Here is a 20341-nt window from a genome sequence, read left to right on the forward strand (position 1 = left end):
GCCGCGGCGCACGCAGGAGGACATGGACGAGGAGGAGGAGGACGGCGGCGGCCGGGGCCCGGCGGCGGGGCAAGAGTGGGGCGCCCGTGGCAACTGGATGGTGACTCACCCCAAGGTGGGCGGGGCCTTCTGGTGGCCGGGGGCGGGGCCTTGCCCTTGCCGTTGCAGCTGCCGCACAGCTGGATGCGGCCTTGAAGGATGCTCCCCGCGCTTTCGTGCTGCCGACCTGCGGCTGCTTCGCCCGCCCCCTGCCCGAGAGGGCAGCGGGCGTCTTGCAGTCACGTTTGCTTTGGGTTTATTTTATGTTGTTTTATTTGCCTTTTAAAGAGAGACGTAACAAACAGTGTTTTGTTTCTCACCCATCTGTACCCAAACTGGGATTTGAGGGGTGGTTTTTATTTTTTTTTTTTGGGGGGGGGGGTTTGCTTTGCTTTGCTTTGTTTTGTACTGTGCAGGTGGACATCAAGGTGCTTTTCCTACTGAGCATCACATGCAGTGCCTCCAATCTGAGGACTCCTATACACGTGCAGGGAGGCTGCTCCAACGCCCTGTAATTTTAGGTGTTGGAGCAGTCTGCTGGAGTGTGATAATCACCAGGGCCAGGCCACAGTTTTTGGCCCCCCCTGCAAATTATAGTTTTGGGACCCCCTGATGCAGAGAAGCTGGGGCAGGAGGGGGTGGCGCCAGAGTTCTTGGCTGCAGGGCCCCCTGCAGCTGCAGGTTTCACAGGATAGGACAGGCTGGTCCTGGTAATTGCTGCACTCCAGTGTTAGATGTATCAGCGTCCCCATGCGGAAAAATGGCTGTGGGGCGCTTTAAACTAGGGCTCATTCAACAAGCTCTAGTTCAAAGTGCTCTGCTGCCGTTTTTCAGTGTGAGGACACTAATGCACATGGAGCTGAGCTAATTCAAAGCACCAGAGCATCAAGAGCTGCCCCAGTTAGCCCCCATGGCCCCCCCAGCTCGTCTACAAATGCGCTTGAGGACTAAACAAATACACTTTAGGTTTCCTTGATACACAGTAAAGATCCTGTGTAATTTTTAGTTGATGCTTAATGCACAGTAGCCTATTTCACTGTGCATTAGTGAAATAGCATGTTTTTTTATGTGATGCTTTAATGCACAGTAAAATAAGCTACTGCCCATTAAAGCTCATGTGTTTGGCGTGCCTAGTAACAGCAACCCACAAGCCGCTTCAGCAGCTTATTCAGAACCTTGAAAGTGAATTTTACTTTGAGTTTGCCTGTTCCATGCATCTCAGGTGGCTAAAAGCCTGTTCATTAAAACCAAAGCTGGCTGGGGTTTTTTCCCCTACCGCTGCCTCCTAGTTCATAACGACTGTTGCTCGATTTCTTGAAGAAATGTTTTTTGTTGTTTTGGGGTTTTTTTTGACAGCTGACAAATCTAAGCTGGCTGCTCTGCAGTAGCTTTACCCCACCAGTCTCTCTCAGTCTCTACCTCTCTACTGATGCAACTCAGCTAAATAAAAGAAAACCAATGACTGGATTTCCCTGGGAGAGGAGAGAGGATAGGTCAATTACAGTTATATATTTCAATCTATAGTTTATGTGATGAGCACTTAAATAGAACCAAGCCAGACACAGTGGTACAGAGTGCCTTTTTTTCCACTCACTCATTCCTCCTCCTGTTTTTATAATTAATTTTCATTATTATTTTGATATTATTTATTTGCATGTTGCTTTGCAGGCATTTTTTTAAAGTATCATTCTGATCCTGAAGACCTTCTATTTGTAAATTCCTTAGGACAGAGGTTCCCAAGCTCTGACAGATTGCATGCCAACAATTTAAAACGATACAATCTTAAGTACCACCAGGTGGAGTGTGGGGTGTGTATATGGTAGGGTGTGTTGGGGGTTTGTGAGGGTGTGTGCGGGGAACATAGGCTATGTTGGGAGGTTGTGTATATGTGGCAGGTTCTGGGGGCAGGGTTTGGGTGTGCGGGGAGGGTGGACCCCCGCATTCCCTCCATGGTGCGGCAGCACGTGGGGGTGCTCAGCACGCTCAGCAAGGCATGACTCCAGCCAGCGCTGCACATCGTGGCAAGGGGCGCATCCTCTGTCGGGCAGTCTGTATTGCCAATGCTTCCTGCACTTGCCAAGTACAGGAGGGAAGCTCTGCACATTGGAGCTGGCTGCCTTCCCCACTTCCCAGGTGAGGGTGCCTCGGGCTTCCCTCCTGTGCCCTGCAGCCCTGGCTGGAAAAGCAGATGGCCCCAGCATGCAGGGCTTCCCTCCCATGCCCAATGAATGCCAGAGCTGCATGTGCGCATGGGGATTGCTGGCGATACAGTCAGCCAGGCAGAGGTGGCGCCCCTCACTGCAATGTGCAGCACTGGCCTGCTGCTGCCATGCACCACTGACAGGTTGTCTGCGTACCACTGGTGGTATGTGTACCACAGATTGGGAACCACTGCCTTAGGATATTAACTCTGTCTTAGATGGCTCTAAAACATTTGATCTAGAGAAGTAACACATTTCTGATAACTAATTCTTGGTGTTGTCAAAGTTATGCCTTTTCCTGAGGAGGGATACTCAATGCAATGATGTGATTTTAATGTCATAAGTTTTCCAAAATCTTTAAGTGGATCTTGTGTATTGTTTTCATTCTGTGATCAGAGCCATTAAAGAATATTATTGTGTGCATTATGAGGGCTTGCAACTGTAAATCTTGCAATTTTAAATCACTGGGACTTTCAGCTTTTTGAATTAATTTTAATTTTTTAACATACAAAAACACTGAGTTGTATAAACTGGCCATCTTATGTTGACATAACACAGAAGAAACAGGTTCTGAGAGTTTTACTTTTCTCCACAAACACAGCTCTGTTCCATGAACAGTCAAGATTCTTTTATTCCTTTTTGTGAGTGCACCAGAAGTGTAACTTTAAGAATATATTATTATAAGAGGCCAATTTTCATTTGCACTTACCCTCTATCTGAATTTTAGTAGTACTTTAAACAGGGTCCATGCTTTCTCATGCTTTTTTGGAAGAGTTTATGTATTTGGGGGTTTTATGGAAAACTTTTATTTTAGATATATAGAGCTTCTAGTTCACTGTTGCATGTCGGGTTTCAGTTTACAGAGATGATGTCGATGGATGTAGCAGACAGCACTCAAGTCTATGCTGCCTTCTTGGTTTATTTGGACCTCTTAGAAGGTAAATCAGTGAACTTTTGTCAGTATGGGATGAGAAATGTGAGCAATAAACTGACACAGTAGGCATTGTGACTCTTAAAATCTACATACTAAGAGTACAGATCCCATGCCCTGAGTATTCCCTCCAAAATTAAGCACAGGACTAATTGGTTACACCAGGGGTCAGCAACCTACAGCCCATGGGCCAGATCCAGGCCGCCAAGCAATTTTATTCAGCCTGTGAAGTCCTTGCCACTTGTTACAACTGTGCTGATGCAGGTTGACCTCCTCTGGCTTAACATATGACAATCTGAGGTTAGCCAAGTCTTAAGAGATGCCATACTGAGCCAGACCACAAAACATCTAGCCCAGTATCTTTTTTTTTTTTTTTTTTTTTTTTTTTTTATAGTTACAGAGAGATTGGTGGCATTTCAGCAACAAGGCAATTCAGCAGTTGGGGGTATTTGGCTGTAGTCAGCTCACTCATGCATCAGTAGCATAGAGAAGCAGTGGTGGCCACGTTGGAAGTGCTAACCCACCTCAGACTAAACTGTTATTTTGATCTGCCCCTTCTAAGAGATTCCTGACCTAGTGTTATGCCTATCAACTACCAGTGGGGCACATGGAGATAGCTAGTGTTAAGTGCCCTGGGGTGGAAAGTTTATTCTTTGTATTACAGTGGTAACTGTAGCCCTCAACTATGATTGACGTCAGTTTGTGCTAGGTGCTTTTTGGGTACATTATTGGAGACATCCTGTGCCCTAAAGAACTTACCATGTAAATAAATAAAAATGAAAGGAAGGAGGGAAATGGAGGTATAGAAAGGGGAGGTGTCTTGCTGAAGGTGGCCCAGCAGTCCGGTGCTGGGCATTTGGAATGAAATGAGTTGAAGATCTGGCTTTTAATGACTGTCAGTCACTTTGCAGAAGTATTATTCATAAATTGATAACTTGAAGTTAAATGGGAAAAAGGTCTTGGGGAAGTATTTTTTAGAGGAGTAAAATATAAAAAGGCAGTGGGAAGTTTAGCTTTAGTCTCAATAATGCAAACTGAGTAAGACCTATGTTTTTATTCTCTCTTTTCAATAATGGACACTTCAAGGAAGAAACTGGCCAGAGGTGACATGCATTTCATTAGCAGAGTTACAGCTAGTATGTCTCCAGGGACGCGAGAGAGAAACTGAGAGCTTCCAAGTGGTGGTGCCCACACCTGTGCACATGTCATTCAGCCATGAGAGGTGAGCAGGTGATTACTGGATACTTCATGCTGGTATACTAGTAAGATAAAATGGAAGGAGGAAATAGCGAAAGGGCGGCTGGCAACTTGGATTAAGGTCTGAAAGAAACGGATTCTTTTTTAAAACCAAAAAAATGGCAGAGAGAGAACAAAATCTAATGTGAGCAGAATTCCTTCTAGTATTTGGAACATTTCATAGATTATTATTTTCTTAAGACTTACCCACTCCTGGTTTATGATATCTAATACAGGATGAAGAGTCTGCGTTTGTAAACTCTGGAAGCACATGTAAATTTTAAATAAAATTGAACTAACAATAAACACAACCAGTGATGTGTGTTTGCGAGGCAGGATTTAAACAAAGGATCTGTGCCATTGATTCCTTTTACCTTCTGTGTGTCATTTTTTCTCCCCTCTGTAATGTGGTAAGAACTACCTCTCAAGGGGTTTATACAGAAAAGTCAGTACTTCTAAAGTACCTAAAATGAATATTTATTCTCACTCAGTTGGGGTTATTTTTGTCAGATACTGAGTCATAAGAATGAATCCCTTCATTTTTTCTCTCTTGCTTAGAGAAAGATTTTCTCTCTTGCTATTCAAGATTTGGGGTTTGGAAAATGATGCACAATATTTTTTTTCTTTTGGAGGGAAGGGAAAGCTAGCAGAGAGGGATGTTAGCTAGTCTCAGTGAACTTACTTATACACATACCTTTTTGGTTTACTTGAGTGTGGTGGTTTTCCATCAGAGAATCAAGGTTTCCACTCTGGCGTTAGGTGGATGCCAGCAGTTCTTGTTTTAACATGCATATATCTGGGAAGTGCTGCACAAACTTGCATCCTATCTTCTAGTTTTCATTGGGCTTTACATTCATGGAGTTTAAATTTGTTTGTATTATGGTGGTACTGTTTGCTCTGTTTCTGGCATCAGCGTGGATGGAATCCATTACTGCAAGGATATGTGTTTGAGTGGCAGAGTGAATGAATTACATTGACTAAAAGTACAGTTTGTGACCAGTCCTTGCTGCAGAGTAAATATATCAGCTATGTTGTCATTAAAATATGTTCTGGCTAATACAGTTCTCAACTGGTAGATGAGTTCATTAAAACTTTGTATTTGTTTATACCCAATAGGAAAATAGTATGTTCAATGTATTGGTACAATTGAACATATGATTCTGTGCCTCCAGTATACCATGACTGGTGCCTCAAGAGTCACCATAAAAAGGGCACAAAGCTCATTCCCAGATGTACCTATATTGAAATTTCATGAATGCCTGCTGATGGGAAGGCCTGCCCCTTCCCATCTGAAGATGTGCATAATGCAGCTCAGTGTCAGTTTTCTTGGTGGGATATATATTATGCAAAAGGTAATGCTCTAAGTACAGCTTCTACAACAGTAATTCTCAACCAAGGTGCTATAACAGCCTCAGTGGGGTGCTGCTGGAAGAGAGGAGATAAGCAAGATGAGGGCCACAGTCTTCCTTTACAGCCACTCTTCCTCTTCCCCCAACTCACTACAGTGCTGGCATTTCCATCAGCTGCTCCTTCTCCTTCCCTGCCCCTTTTCAAACATGTAAGTACTATAATAAATTAGTTTTTGAAATGGGATGCAGCTCAGTTCACAGAAGTTACAGGAGGGTTGTCTCAAAAGTTGAGATCTACTGGTCTAGAGAAATCATTATACTGTAAATAGCCCCCAAGTCATGCAGCACGTATACAGGCTATTTCTAAAATGCATTTTTAAAGTAGGTGGGAAGTGCAGCTATTTCTGCAGTATCTCTGACTCTTTTTCCCCGACCCTGCTCCTCCTCCTGACAATGGCCCATTTTTCTACTAAAATGTCAAGCTTGCTGCTGGTCACAAGTACCTATTGTCATTTCTTACAATACCACTTCACAGTTAGCTCATGACAAGAAAAGCATTTGCTCTTTGAGAAGCAATGCTTTTCTTTTGAGCAAAATGTGCATGCTTTTCTTTTTCCTTCTGCATTTCATTTTATTGGATGGGAAAGGACAAAGGAGCTTTTGTAAATTCAAAATATGTTGTTTTAAAGGGTGAAATCAGGGCTTGAAATGCAGCAAGTGTCTGTAGTTTTTACTACACCTGACTCGGAAACAATGAGCTCAGTACAGAAGTTACCAAACAGACAGTATTTACTTATTTAGCTAGTAAGCACCAGGTCTTAGGGCAGGTAGGAGCCGTTCAAGTTGTGATTTTTTCCTCTCAAAACAGCTTTAGAGACCTGCCAGCTCTGCTTCTCCAGATGACTAGGCAGGGAATGTGGATTCTTTCTTGTCTGGGAAACAAGTCTTTGAAGGGACTGTACTGAAAGTGCAGTAGGCATCGCTAAGAAAAATGAGAAGGATCGGGGTATAGCTTTTTACAACAATTTCGAACATCACCTTGAAGCTTGGTTTTGAAGTTTGATAATTGATTTCAAGTTTTTCCTTGTGCTACTGAGCTCATCACATTAATTCAGACAATTTCAGAAGGGAAAGCAGCCCTGCTTATAGTCCAAGGCCTCAATCCAGCAAGCAGCTCCACATAGACGGGGCACCCCACTGTACCTGCATGAAGCCCAGTACTAATATCTTGCAAAATGCTCCCTGACCTCAGTGGAAGGAGGGTCTGGCCCATGCTGACTACAATCCTATAGTTGATCTTACTATATAAAATGACAAGCAGCTTTGGGCTCTATAGGCAGAGGATGTGCCCACTCCACTGCCTGTGTACTTAAAATGGGGCCTATTGAGAGTTCTGTGAGTGAACACCTTGAGAACAAGATTCTGTTTCATTATTTGATTTTATTTTTCCCCTGTCATCATCCCTTCCCCCAACCAAATGGAGGCTTTCCACATCCTGACAAACTTTTTTTTTTTGATCCCTGCTGAATTAAACAGTCATTCCTTCTTGTTTATGCCCTGTAAAAGGAATCCATTTATCTTGGCCACCTAGTTCCTTGGCTCTGCTTGTTGTCTGTCAGTTAATGCAGCCAGGCAACTGTGCCTGTGTCTAATTGTCAGTGTTTCAGAATTAAATTCCCAGATTGGCAAAGCTTTTTAAGCACAGGCAAACCCTTTCCAGTCAATGACATTGCTCTTACAAACAAAATGAAGCATGCCTACAAGCGTACACAGGATTTCAGTGAGCTTTTAAAAAGCTTTTCATTCTTTTTTTTTAGCTTCTGTAGAATTAAAAGGTCGTTGTCAGGGCAGGTTTGTCAGAGCAAGTATTTGCTTAGAGCAGTGGTTTTCAAACTTGTCTTTATTTAGAGACTCCTAAAAAATTTCAAATGGAGGTAGAGACCCCTTTGAATTGTAAGTGTGAGTACTTGCATACAGATTGAACGTAGTCATCTTTCCCGGACCCTTTAGACCAGTGGTTGTCAACCGGGGGTACGTGTACCCGTAGGGATACTTAAAAAGGTCATAGGGGGTATGCAAAACTGATGTGACCGATAATGCTGCTGATAAATGCTGCGTGCATGTGCGTAGTCACAGCACAGGACGTGGGCAGCCAGGAGCACAGCCTGGCAGCGTGGAGAGCGGCCAGGTCCGGCTGGTAGATCTGTTGTGAGGGAAGGGGTGTGGGAGGGGCAAATAGAGATCCCTGCGGTGGGGGAGGGAGTGGGGCTGGGGCAGGGCATGGGACTAAGCCGTTGTGGCCCAGGGCAGCACCCAGCTGTTCCCGGCAGGGATGTTGGGCCAGGCTGTACTCAGAACAGGCGGTAGCAGTACTGTGAGAGGGGTTGTGGGAGCTATGACACATTTTCGGATGGCTCCGCCCCCCCATAGCCCTGTCTCCGCACTGCTGCCACCCACCCCAAGCTCATCCTGGACCAAACCCAGCTGGGAAGAGCCTGGTTCCTCCCCAGCCCGCAGTGGCAGTCCGCCCTCGCCCTGCATGCTGATCTGGGGACACCCCCTCATGCACTTCTGCAGGGCGTGTAGCAGTGTGAGCTGCCCCCCGCCCCGCCCGTGTCCCCCGGATGAGGTGTTTGTGGCTGCATCCCAGCCCCAGCTCCACTCGCTCCATCACCACGGGGGCCTCGATCTGCCCTTCCCTCCCCCCCTTAAAAAGGAGAAAAAAATATAAAGGGGTACTTGAGCTGAAACTTTGAGACAGAAGGGGTATAGTTGTTAAAAAAGATTGAAAAACCCTGTCTTAGACATAGTCTGTGCACCCCCAGGGATCTGTGGATCACAGGTTGAAGATGACTGGCTTGGAGAATGTTATTTATGTTACTGATATGGGGGGCATCACTTTTTCCTAGCCCTATCTGATTAGGGCAACTTCGAAAAATAAAATTCCCAATTTTTCAATACTTACGAGTTTCAGGCAGACTGGGAAGAACTCATTTGCTTAAAAATAGCTTCCCCATGAAGGAATATATGCAGAAATGTTCAGTCATAAATTGGAAAAGTTTGTTTTCATAAAATTTGGGAAGAAAAAAGAATGTCAGCCTTTTTAATTTTTTTTTAAACATCTGTGAATTTGTAACTGGGAAAAGTTTTTGTCGACTGATACATAAGCAGTTTTGCTTAGTTATATTTATGAATACTGAGGTGCAGATCCCTTTGAATTGTAAGTGTGGGTATTCACATACAGAATGATCAGTCATCTTTTCCTCCACTATTTTCTACACCTCCACTATATATGAATACTGGAATTTCTCTGGTTCATTTTACCTTGAATTTTCTTCACAACCATAATTCTGGCACATCTTAAAAATAGGGTGGTGCCTATTCTTATATTAAAAATGTAACCTTTTCCTCCTGCCTCATTTTCCTCAAAATTGAGATGAAGGGCATTGGGCCTCAGATTTAAAGGATAACAATCCTGCCCCTTCCCTCCCCCCCAGCATACCACACTTTGGGTCAAAATCTGATTTGAGAGCAATATTTGAAGTATTTGTTTTCAGGCTAGGCTGCTCTGTTGCCTCTGTAGTATTGTGGAGATTTGGTTTTTACAAGCAAGCAGCCTGTCTCTCCTGTACAAGTCAGATAAAGCACTAATTCATGTGTGTACAGAAACCAACTTCCATTAAATCACCAGCCTTGAATTGCATCTTCTCATGCATGAAGAGGAGGGAACTGTTCAGTCCGGTCAAGCTTCTGATGAATTTTCACTTAGCTATAAAAGACAGATTCAAAGCCTTTAGCTTCCTTGTTAAGAAAGGTAATAGCTCATTTTGGCACTCTATCATTTCATCATATGAACTGCTTAGAGCATTCAGTATTTCCTCTGTTTATCAGAGGCTTTTGCACAGGGAATTTCACTACAATAAGTTGTTTTGTCTTCCTCTTTCTATCTTGTTACAATCACTGCCCATATTCTGACTCGTGCTTGGCCAGTTTACTTTTTTGAAAACTTCACTAAATATGGTTTGGACAGGAAACCAGTGCATTTTTTTTGAAGATGTCTGGAGTCCATTTGCGTTTATTGAACTGCTTCTTTCCATCATGTTTTCCTACCCACTCCAAGAAGAACCCTTCTGCCCCTTTGAATGGATGTATTGACTTGAAATCTAGTTCACTTTAAAATTGGTTCTAGACCCTGCCCTTGCTTTTCAGGATCATACCTCGCATTGTGGTACCCGAGAGCCTTCAAGAAGTTTATTAAAATAAAGCGGTCAGTACTGGCAACTTGTATTTGCCATGAGTGAATGCAGAGGTATAGCAGCACAGCCCCATGCCCAGGGCAGTGCTGGTTTCTGCTCTGCTGAATTCTTCGGGACAATCAAGTTTTGCTGCAGCAATGGCTGCTTTTGAGGCCCCCTACAAAGCCAGTGCCCGGCACTGCTGCCCAAATTGCCCCCCTTCAGTTATGCTACTGAGTGAATGACATGAATTTCCCCCTAGTACTCAATTTCACTGCCACTTTTGCCTATCCTGTAAAAGACTCGTAACAGGTGAAAGTGATGGCTTGTACCTTCTGTCACTGTTTTCCCCAAATAAAAACTGCTGTCACATACAGAAACTAAATTGTGGAAATGTTTTCCTCTAATCTTGACGGTGATTTTTAGCTGCCACTTTTAACACCAGTAAACATTACAGGAATGTTAATACCCTTTTTTCCCCACTTTGCTTCACAGCAGTAACTGTGCATGAAGGATAGGGTTGCAGCCAGAGTGGTTGCTTTGGGTAAATTGCTTAGTAAGGATGTGGCTCAGTGAGAGTGGAAATCAAAAAAGAGGCATAGGACTGGATGGGAACTGCCTCTTCATTTGCAGGCAACTAATTATCCAAAGTGCTCCACAAGATCAGCCACTCTGTCCATTCCTGCATCACAGCCATAAAGTATCATAAGAGAAGAAAAAAAGCCAGGTGTGTGCAACAGGTCAAAAGTGGGGAACAAGGAGCTGTCAAGGCCTTGAACATTGCAATGGCAAGGAATTTGTTAGGGCTATTTGAATGTATTTTAATGTAATAAAAGGCCATGCCCTGCAATACCAAGAATGGCAAAGATCTCTTGGAGTATATTTTTGTGGCTGACTTGGGGGAGAGGGAATTCTTCCCTCTCCCCCAAGTGTGGTAGTCACTTTTCCCTTGAGTACATGAGCAAGACCCTTCAGCCAGGACCCTGAGTGGTTTCTAAGTGCTTTTTAGGAGCCTACTGGCCATGTCTACACAAGAAGTTGACTATGCAGTAGCTCGTTAATACTGTGCAGTAGCATCGTGTAGCATGAAGCAGGACGCGAGGCTGCTGCACAGTAGTAACGAGCTACTACACAATCAGCATCACCTAAAGCTGTTTGACGATGCAACTGTGCAGTAACTCCAGTTACTACACAGTCATTTAGTACTTCTATATAAAAGTACTAAATGACTGTACAGTAACAACTACACAGTCAGCATCTCGTGTAGACGTGGTCACTGCTCCTTGTTCTAAGAATACCGTAATCATATTATTCTATCCCTTCCATAAACATGTCAGGCTCCATCTTGAAACAGTTTGGGTTCTTTGCCACCACCAGTCTGTTCACAAGTTAACTCGTTTTGCTTGTTAGAAACCACCTTCTAACTTCCAGTTTCACTCTTTGTGACCAGTATGTAGCTATTAGGTCTTGTTTTCTTTTTCTTGTAGGTTAATAGCTCTTCTCCCTTCCTGGTATATACACCTTGTAACTGTATTTCTAAAAACATAATCCTGCCCTCGCAATCTTTGTTTTCTTAAGTTAAACAAGCCAGATTCCCCTTTTCTTTTTGTAAGACAGATTCTCTGCTTCTCTAACAACCCTTCTTGTACCTGTTCCAGTTTAAATTCTTCCTCTTCTTTGTAATTACAAGTGACCAGAGTGGTATACAGTATTCTAAATTGGACCTTACTAATGCCTTTGTACAGTAATACTAGCACTTTCCAGTTTCTACGTAAAATATCTTGTCTATTAAGCCCTTGACTTGTGTTTAGCCTCTTTCACAGTTCTGGGTAGAGTTTCTGCCTTGGCTACAGACATCCCATTTGACAGTTAAGCTAAGTAATTTCACTGCTTCAGTTGACTCTTCTGTAAAATGCCTAGAATACCTACTTTGCAGTTATTAGTCTTAATTCATTATTTATAAAGCCCTTTAAGATCCTGTGCTGGAAAGGGCTTCAGAAAGGCCAACTGTTATAGATTGTAGATTTGTACAGCAGTGCCTCTTTCATGAGCTTCAGGAAGGTTACATCTCTTTGGGATTTGCCATGATGAATGCCTTTTTGATGAAATCCATTTCACCTCCTGCAAGGTGGACGGCCTGTTGGTTAGTAGGGTTTTGTTTACAAATCCAGAAGATTTTTTTTAATTAGAAAAAAGTAAAATACCACTTGCTCTGGGAATATTCCAATAATTCAGAAAAATGAGTTTCTCTTATTTTCTCACTTCCAGAGCTTAATTCCCCCTAGCTTACCTGTCCCTGCATTTTTGTGCCCCAATGCCTCTGTTGAAGATCAAGATCTGTTTCTGGTGAAACCCAAAACCTTAGCTGCTTCTGTTTTTTAACATTCAATGACTTTTCTTCAGAAAATGAGGGAAAATGCTTGCAGAATATTTTAGCTCAGCAGACTTCCCACTGTGCTCCCAGCAGCACAAATACTTGATTGTTCTCTAGGCTCTCTTGGGGATGTAGCTGCCTTTCAGTTTTAGTAAGCAGTTGTTGGCATGAATCCCTTGAAGGTGGCATGTGTAGGATATCTGTCCCTGAACTTTCTAGCCAGCCTGAACCTCTAGATGAACAGGGCTATTCTGGAGCCCGAGGCACTGAGTTAATTATATATTGTACTGTACAGTTCCATTTTTGACATGGCAAAGAGAAATGGCGTCATTCTGCTATCATAAACATATGCTTCATTTGAAAAGATTGTATTCACTAATCTATTTAAAACTGGCACTTACTACAACAATGCCATACTGCTGTCCAAAATAGTAATCATAATTTATGGTTTTGACTATATTAAATGCTGTCACTAGAGGGTGCCATTGTGACTCTAGTTTTGTGGTATGCAAACCTCTTGAGAGACACCTCATTTTGAAGCAGGCCCTGTTAGTAGCATAATTAGGAGTGCAGACAGAAGTTATATTTGTCACACGATCAACCCTGTGAAAGTGCTCTGCAATCATACCCTGACAGAAGTGCACAGTTGCAGAGAGCTTTAGAAGTCCCCAATCACATGACAGATTAACCCTTGCTGTATGAGAGTTCAGATGAAGGTGCTCCAAAGAGAAGCGCCTTCATTAACTTCTGTTTGCTCAAGTGCACTCAGGGTGGGCAGCGGCTGTGCTGAGTGAGGAGCTACAGTGAATTTTGGTGTGGCTGCAGGGCCCCTCCCCCCCCCCCCATAGCCCCATCCCAGTGCTGCCACTGCTTGACCCAACTCCTGCCAGGAGCGCCCAGTGCCATCCCAGCCCACAGTAGCAGCCTGCCCTCACCCCGCATGCAGATCTGCGTGGCACATGTCCCCCAAGCCCTCCTGGGGCGTGTGCAGTGGGGGGAGTTGTGCCCCACTCCGACCTGGCTGGGCAGCACCTCCCTCAGCCCCAGCCTCACTCCCTCTCTCACACTGGAGCCTTGATTTGTCATTCCCTCCCTCCCCCACAACGCTCCTTCCCTCACAACAGACTTACCAGCTAGACCTGGCTGCTCTCCATGCTGCCAGGCTGTGCTCCTGGCCAGCTGTATCCTGCGCTGCGGCTGCGCACATGCAAAGGGCATTTATCGGTGGCAGTATTGGTCACATCAGCCAAAAAACGCTGATTGCCGATACAGTCAATTTTCCTTATATTAGTGCTGATTCAATATGGGACAAATGTATCAGCACCTCTAGAAGTAGAGATGATTAAGATAGGAATGTAATTGACTGATATATCCTTGGGTGGTGTAACTGGACATGTCTAAATGAATCCATTCCCTGCAGCAGTCTATGCAATTGGAGAATTTTTAGCTAAAATTTAACATATTCTAATTTTTCTCTAGCATTTAAGAAAGGAAATTAATTTCTTTTAACTCCAGAAATATAGGGTATTTTTACACATGCTCCTGGATGCAGTGCCAGGTGCTTTAATTAGCGAGCTGCACTAATTAAAAGTACCCGCACATCACATGTATCAGCATCACTGTGCATCCCCATACTGTAAAAATGACAATGCAGCACTTTGAACTAAAGCTCATTGGACGTGTTTTAGTTCAAAGCACCCCGCTGCCAGTTTTTCAGCATGAAGATGCAAGATGATGCTGATGAACATGACACAGGGCTTCTGGAGCACATCGATTTCCATGCTCCAATAGACTTGATTAATTAAGTGCTCTGATGCACTGGATTTTCAGCACGTCAGAGCAGGCTCCCCACATGTGTAGGAGCCAATGATTATTAACATAAGAGTGTCAGTAAGCTAAAACATCTTATGATTTGCTGCTACATAAGCCCTGAGAAAGAGGTGGTATTGCACCTTTTGGCTTTGCTGTTTTTTTAAATGTATGACTAGATTGCTCCTTGACTCTCTTCTTTTCTCTTTCTCTTCTGTCAGGATAAGAGAGATCATGAAGAAAGCATGTGTTCAGCTAGATAAACCAGATTCACCACTGTCTGTCATCCTGGCCATAGTTGAATCGGATTCCACAATAGTGTATTATAAACTGACTGATGGTTTCATAATGCCAGACCCTCCTGATGATACTGAAGACAAGGACAGTAAACAGTGGGGAAAGAAAAGAAAGAAGCTTTTCAGATGATTAAGACAGAAATGAACTTTCTTGGACCATTATTTTCCAGTCTAAACAAATATAAGTTTCTGAACATGTAAATGAGAGAGCACTATTGAATTCACCATCTGCATTACAAATCTTCACTTGTTGAGGAGAGAAGTAAGGTTTCTGCAGCATATGCTGTTATAAAATGGTATTTAAAATGTTTCAGGAGCTAGTATTTTAAAGAGGACAGCGTATTCTTCTCAAATAACCTTTTTTTGGGAGAAGCCAAAGTTTCCAAACATTGTTTCCTCATATATATTTGCTTGCAGTAATGTAAAAAGTAGATACGGCAAAATCTACAGTGTAAGTTCTAAAGATAAATCTTGAAACAAAAAAAAGTAACCTGTTTAGAGTGAACAGATACTTTAAAAACAAAATATTCAGCTATGTATCTGTTTGTCTTTAAGTTACCAAGGACTTTTAATTATATTGGACCTCTTATTTTTACACTGCTCAACTTCTTAGGTCCTTGCTATGGTATCTGGAGCAAAACAGAACTAAAGACAAGTGTAACTATTAAAGAAAGGTGTGGTCTAGGATTTAAACTTTTTTGTGTTCTGTTCTTGCAACTCCTGGATCTGAAAGGGGGGCCAGCTGCTAAAGTGTAATTTATACAAACAGAAGTATGAGTCCAGAGACTGTGGTATAATTGGCCAAGTACAGTTTTGATACTACCCACATAGCTGGAAACACCCTGCTAAAAGATCAGGGTTCAATAGCGTGGATACAGGGATATCTTGTCCCAGACATACAGCCACATAGGACCTATCGTTACGAGAGGATAAATATCTGGTTGAATGAACCTTGTGCTCCATGTTTCAGCTTCTTTATCTATAAAATGACTTAGCTAGTTAACTTTGATATCCATGTTACTTTTTAAAGCCTTGTTGAAGATGAAAACAGTACTTTCCTTTGATAATCCAGAAACCAATAACTGGCAGACCAGCAGCCTATGCAATGTAGGAAAACATCTCTGATCTCTGCATGGGGCAGATTATTTTCAGTATAATTGGACCTTTAGCTCCCTAGGGGAAGGACCATGTATTCCCCCTGTGAGTTTGGTGCTGTACAAAATACACAGGCCTGAATCCTGGCTTTAATCCACATCTCCCTCCAGTTCTGCCTTTTTTGGTTAAGGTAGTTGCTGAACAGTGCTTCACCTAGATGTAGACTGAGGGAAACGAAGTTGTTTTAACTACCTTCTCTGGGGAATTTTCCATACCTACACACAGTAAATTTTTATGTTTAACCTTAACTGGGAATTCTTGTGCCATAGCTCTGAAATGGTTTGTCCACTACACCTAGAAATTCTGCAACAATTTTACATGGGACCACCCATGAAAAATTTGAGGTGCAAGAACATTTTCTCTCTTGAATTTAAGAATGGGAGAGGATCCAACACCAGGCTGGCAACAGAAAGCTAATTAAACTATAGTCTTCACAAGATGGATGACTGGAAACACATGGTCACTTTCTGGTTATAACGTTTTGAGTGTGGCTTCCTCTAGGGAGAAAGCATGGTTTAACAGGAAGAGCACAGGACGCTAACAGCACTAGTCTTTGTAACATTTTCTTTGCCAGGGACTTCCTGTGTAACCTTAGATAATGTACTTAAGTCCCCAATTCAGTAAAGTACAAACATGTACACAAGCCCTGCTGAAGTCTGTGGGGCTGTATGCAAGTCCTGCTGAAGTCTGTGGGACTAAATTGACTTAAGCACACAATTCCTTTTCTAAAAATTGATTTATACACTGGCATTAATATTTTGCATCTCTATTTCCTCATCTGTCAAATGTAGTTGAAATACCTGCCTATCTAAGCAACCGCTATCTTAGAATGTCACAATCTTCAAAGTAATCTTTGGCCTTAACTGGAAATAAGTATTTGTTGATGTCCCCCTCCTATTTGTTGTATTATTGAAGTTTCTCAGGCCTGATTCTCATGTAGTGGAAATGCATTCGGTTCTGTTGATATCAAAACTTTACTTGGTTACATCCAGCTTCCAGGTATATATACCCACCATCTTAAGGTTTTGTTTCTCTGCTCTTAACCTTCTACGTATTTTAAGTTGAATTTGGATGATGGACTGGGATCATGTTGGTAAGTGCCCTTATCTTTTTTGGGTAGCAGACCAAAACACAAAGCACTGTAGGAATTACAGGATGTGTTGTATTTTTTCAAGTTTTGACTCAAAATGGTTAGGATTACAAAATCTCATATCATGTACATGCAGCATGTAGGATTCCATTTGTATGGGATTTGGTCATGGAGAAATGGAAAGAATTTAGAAGAATTATCTCTTTCTAAACTTGCTCTGCTCATGGAGAAAAAAGCAATTATTTTTGGTCTGAAGCCATGATGCATTAAAGAGTAGCTCTGTATTGATTTTTGACTTGCTGCACCCATATTTCATATACTGTTTAGTCCATAAAGTAAATCTCACACTTCACTTGGCTACATACCACTAGTTAAATTGTCCTTGTATAAGCAGTTAAATTTGAGTGTGGGTATGTACTGGAAAAAGTTCCATTTTTTGTGTAAAGAAGTTGTGACATACTCTATATAATGTTGAATTTATACTTATACTGCAGCTGCCAGCTCTTGCCTTTTTCTTGCTTTCAGAGAAATTATTATAGTTTGTAGTTTGCCGTAAAACTAACACTCTAGTTTGACTTTCTGCCTGTAGCTAAAAATAATAAAAGGAAGAAAAAATAACATAGAAAAGAAGCCTTCAATTATCTACTATAAGCTATCCACACTTCCAAAATTGCCTTGGAAAAACAAAGAGCAAGGGCACATTAACAGGTTTATTTTTAGGTAAAGTAGGATGTGAAATTGCTTCGAGTGTGTCCAGGTAACTTAAGAAGGTGCACGTGGACAGTTGCCACAGAGTAGCTCAGGTGCTGTAAAGTCACACTTTAACATACTTTGTAATAGCTTGTTTGTGTGTCCCTAGCCAAACTCTTCCTCTTCAGTCGTGGTGTCTAATGTGTGTGTATTACTGTGGTGTATCATACTGAGGGGTAATAACACAGAGACGTCAGACTAGAGTTAGCTCCAGATGTCTAAGTCTGAGAAAAATTGTGTGCTTCTCACTCCATCCTGTATGTTGACTCTAACGGCAAACAAAGAATAGACAAAGCTTAGAAAAAACCTAATGCCAAACCCACAGCAGGTTTAGGTCCACAGATGTCTTGGGTATTAGCACTATGGCAGTACTCTGAAATCTCACTCACGGAGCCTGATCCCATTGTACCAGGCACTGGAGAAACAGAAAAAAGACTGTTTATGGAACTGTGCCAACTGATAGCATTTGAGGACCTAATCATTGATACTTTAAACTCTTCAAAATTCATAGCTGATATGTGTAGGCTTAGAAATGTCATGCCATTTCCTGTGCCTTAGAAGTGTTTCTGGGAATATCTGTGGTTGCATGATAAACTGAACTGTGACCTCTAGTTTTAGCAACTTTTCAAACTCACCTTTCATAGATGTTGAGATAAGTTTATAGTCTTTGTCTTGCTTTCTTAAAAAGCAGCTTTATTTGCTAAGTACAACTTAATTGGTTTACATGACCATTTTTAATTAACAGAGTAAATGCTCTAGACTTGGAGCAAAAGTATACTTTTCCACTGGGATTACTGTACCACTCCATTGTTCACATCAGAAGGATGCGTCTATTCAGAGTTTTTTTTCCCTGCACATAACCTACTTGTAGAGTAGTGGAGAAAATTTGGTTTTGGAAAATTTCTCATTATAATGGTTTGTCCATTAATATAACTATAGGCTTGGATTTGTTCAGAGTGGCAGATTCTTCCTGGAATTTTCAGCTTCATCTCCCAAAGTTTCATGCATGTTCCATGCATTTGTAATGCAGGTGTCTTGGATACAGATATTTATGTGAAAACACTGTTCTAGTGGTTGGGTGGCTAGATGTGTCTGAAAACTATGCTCTCTAGTGGTCAGTAAGGTGCCTAAACTGAACAACTACCACAAGCTTCCTTGCTAAATACTGAGCAAGCAGAAATGTGAGGATTTAGCATGTCGACTCTGCCCCTTGAAATGGCTAAAGCTTTACACTTTAGCAAACATGCTGTAAGTGTATAACATGTTCTCTGGGCAGCTCTCAGAGGCCAAGAGATACAGTTGTCATGGGTGACCCAAACTGCCCTGACATCTGCTGGGAGGATCAGTCATCCAGAACTAACCATTCACGTAGGTTCTTAACCTGCATACAGGACCTCCACTTAACACAGGAGATATATGATCCCACTAGGGGGAACTTGGTGCTGGCTACGGGGGATGACCTGGTGGGGGATCTGCAGATACAAGGTAACCTAGGGGATATTTACTATCAATTGACTGAATTCACTATCTGGCAAAGACTGGGAAAAGTACCCAGCAGGGCAGAAGTACTCGACTTCAGAAAGGCTGACTTCAGTGTGCTTGGGAGATTAGTTAGTGGGTCATTAAAGCTCAAGAGCATTGAGAAAATGGGGGAGTCCAGGAAGGGTGGTCGTTCCTCCAGGAAGCAATCCTTTGGGCACAGAAGGAGGCAATCCCACTAAATAGAAAAGGGGGCAAGGGGGCCAAGAAGCCCTCTTGGCTAAACAGGGAAATCCAGGAAAGCCTAAGGGCAAAAAAGGGGCATACAGGCTGTGGAAGCAGGCAGTAGCTACCAAGGAGGAGTATATATACCTCCTTGGCTCGCACTTGCAGGGAATCAGGAAGGCCAAAGCAGCATTAGAACTTAGGCTGGCTACAAAAATTAAGGATAACAAAAAGTCCTTCAGGTATATAGGGAGCAAAAAGGTGGTGCAGGACAGCATAGGACCCCTACAGGCTAGACAAAGACAGTTGGTGACAGATAGGAGGGACAAAGCAGAGTTCTTCAATGAGTTTTTTGCCTCTATTCTTGATCATGGATAAATCTCCCAAATGCATTACTTACAGAAGCAGGAGGAACACCAGTCTACCAACTGTCAGCACTGATCTAGTAAAGAGACACAGGTCAGCAGGACCGGATGAGCTTCATCCAAGAGTCCTAAAAGAATTAGCCAGTGTCATAGCAGAACCACTGGCATGACTGTTTGAGAACTCGTGGTGCTCAGGTGAGGTCCCAGAGGACTGGAAAAGGCCCAATGGTGGTACCTATTTTCAAGAAGGGGAGGAAGGAGGATATGGGTAACTATAGACCAGTTAGTCTCGCCTCTATCCTTGGGAAAACGGTTGAAAAAATTGTCCAGGATCACATTTGTAGGAGTGCAGGTAATATGCCGAGGGGCAACCAGCACGGGTTCAGAGCAGGTAGATCCTGCCTCACTAGCCTTGTTTCTTTCTATGACCAGGTCACTAAATGCTTAGATGTAGGAGTCGAGGTAGATGTCATCTACTTGGACTTCAACACAGTATCCCATCCTATTCTCATAAACAAATTGAATAGCTGTGCCATAGATGATTACATAGATCTCAGTCATTGTTGACTCCAAGATGAAGTAATTGGCAAAGCTAACTGCACTCTGTCATGCATTAGTAGGTGCATCACAAAAAGGTCCAGAGAGGTATGACATTCCTTGATACCTTGACTTGGAAGGAACAGCTTACCAAGGCCTTGCTGAGGTAAGATGAGAAACAACCTGACCAACCAGTGCTCAGACACTAAATGCCATCTATCCATAGATGCTAGGGTTGGAAGGGACCTCAACAGATATTGAGTCCAGCCC

The 20341-nt window shown here is 42.7% G+C and overlaps 1 protein-coding gene and 1 long non-coding RNA gene across 3 annotated transcripts; one reads left to right on the forward strand and one right to left on the reverse strand.

Moving 5' to 3' along the window:
• Window positions 1–15143, forward strand: TSEN15 (tRNA splicing endonuclease subunit 15). Of its 2 annotated transcripts, none has more exons than XM_019530978.1 (4): window positions 1–115; window positions 3097–3178; window positions 4258–4393; window positions 14396–15143. In XM_019530978.1, the coding sequence occupies exons 1-4, from the start codon at window positions 23–25 to the stop codon at window positions 14598–14600; spliced, it is 516 nt and encodes a 171-aa protein (XP_019386523.1). In that variant the 5' UTR covers window positions 1–22; the 3' UTR covers window positions 14601–15143. The 2 variants fall into 2 exon arrangements, with proteins under 2 accessions (XP_019386523.1, XP_019386524.1); XM_019530979.1 differs by lacking the exon at window positions 1–115 and adding an exon at window positions 206–267.
• Window positions 15064–17835, reverse strand: LOC109307208. The gene is made up of 2 exons (XR_002100201.1): window positions 15347–17835; window positions 15064–15301 (listed from the first exon to the last, which is right to left on the reverse strand). It is a non-coding gene; the product is annotated as an uncharacterized LOC109307208 (long non-coding RNA).
• Between the last annotated feature and the right edge of the window lie 2506 nt (window positions 17836–20341).

The sequence above is a fragment of the Crocodylus porosus genome, unplaced genomic scaffold, assembly GCF_001723895.1.
Source record: "Crocodylus porosus isolate Cpor-Errol unplaced genomic scaffold, CroPor_comp1, whole genome shotgun sequence".
Classification (NCBI taxonomy): domain Eukaryota; kingdom Metazoa; phylum Chordata; order Crocodylia; family Crocodylidae; genus Crocodylus; species Crocodylus porosus.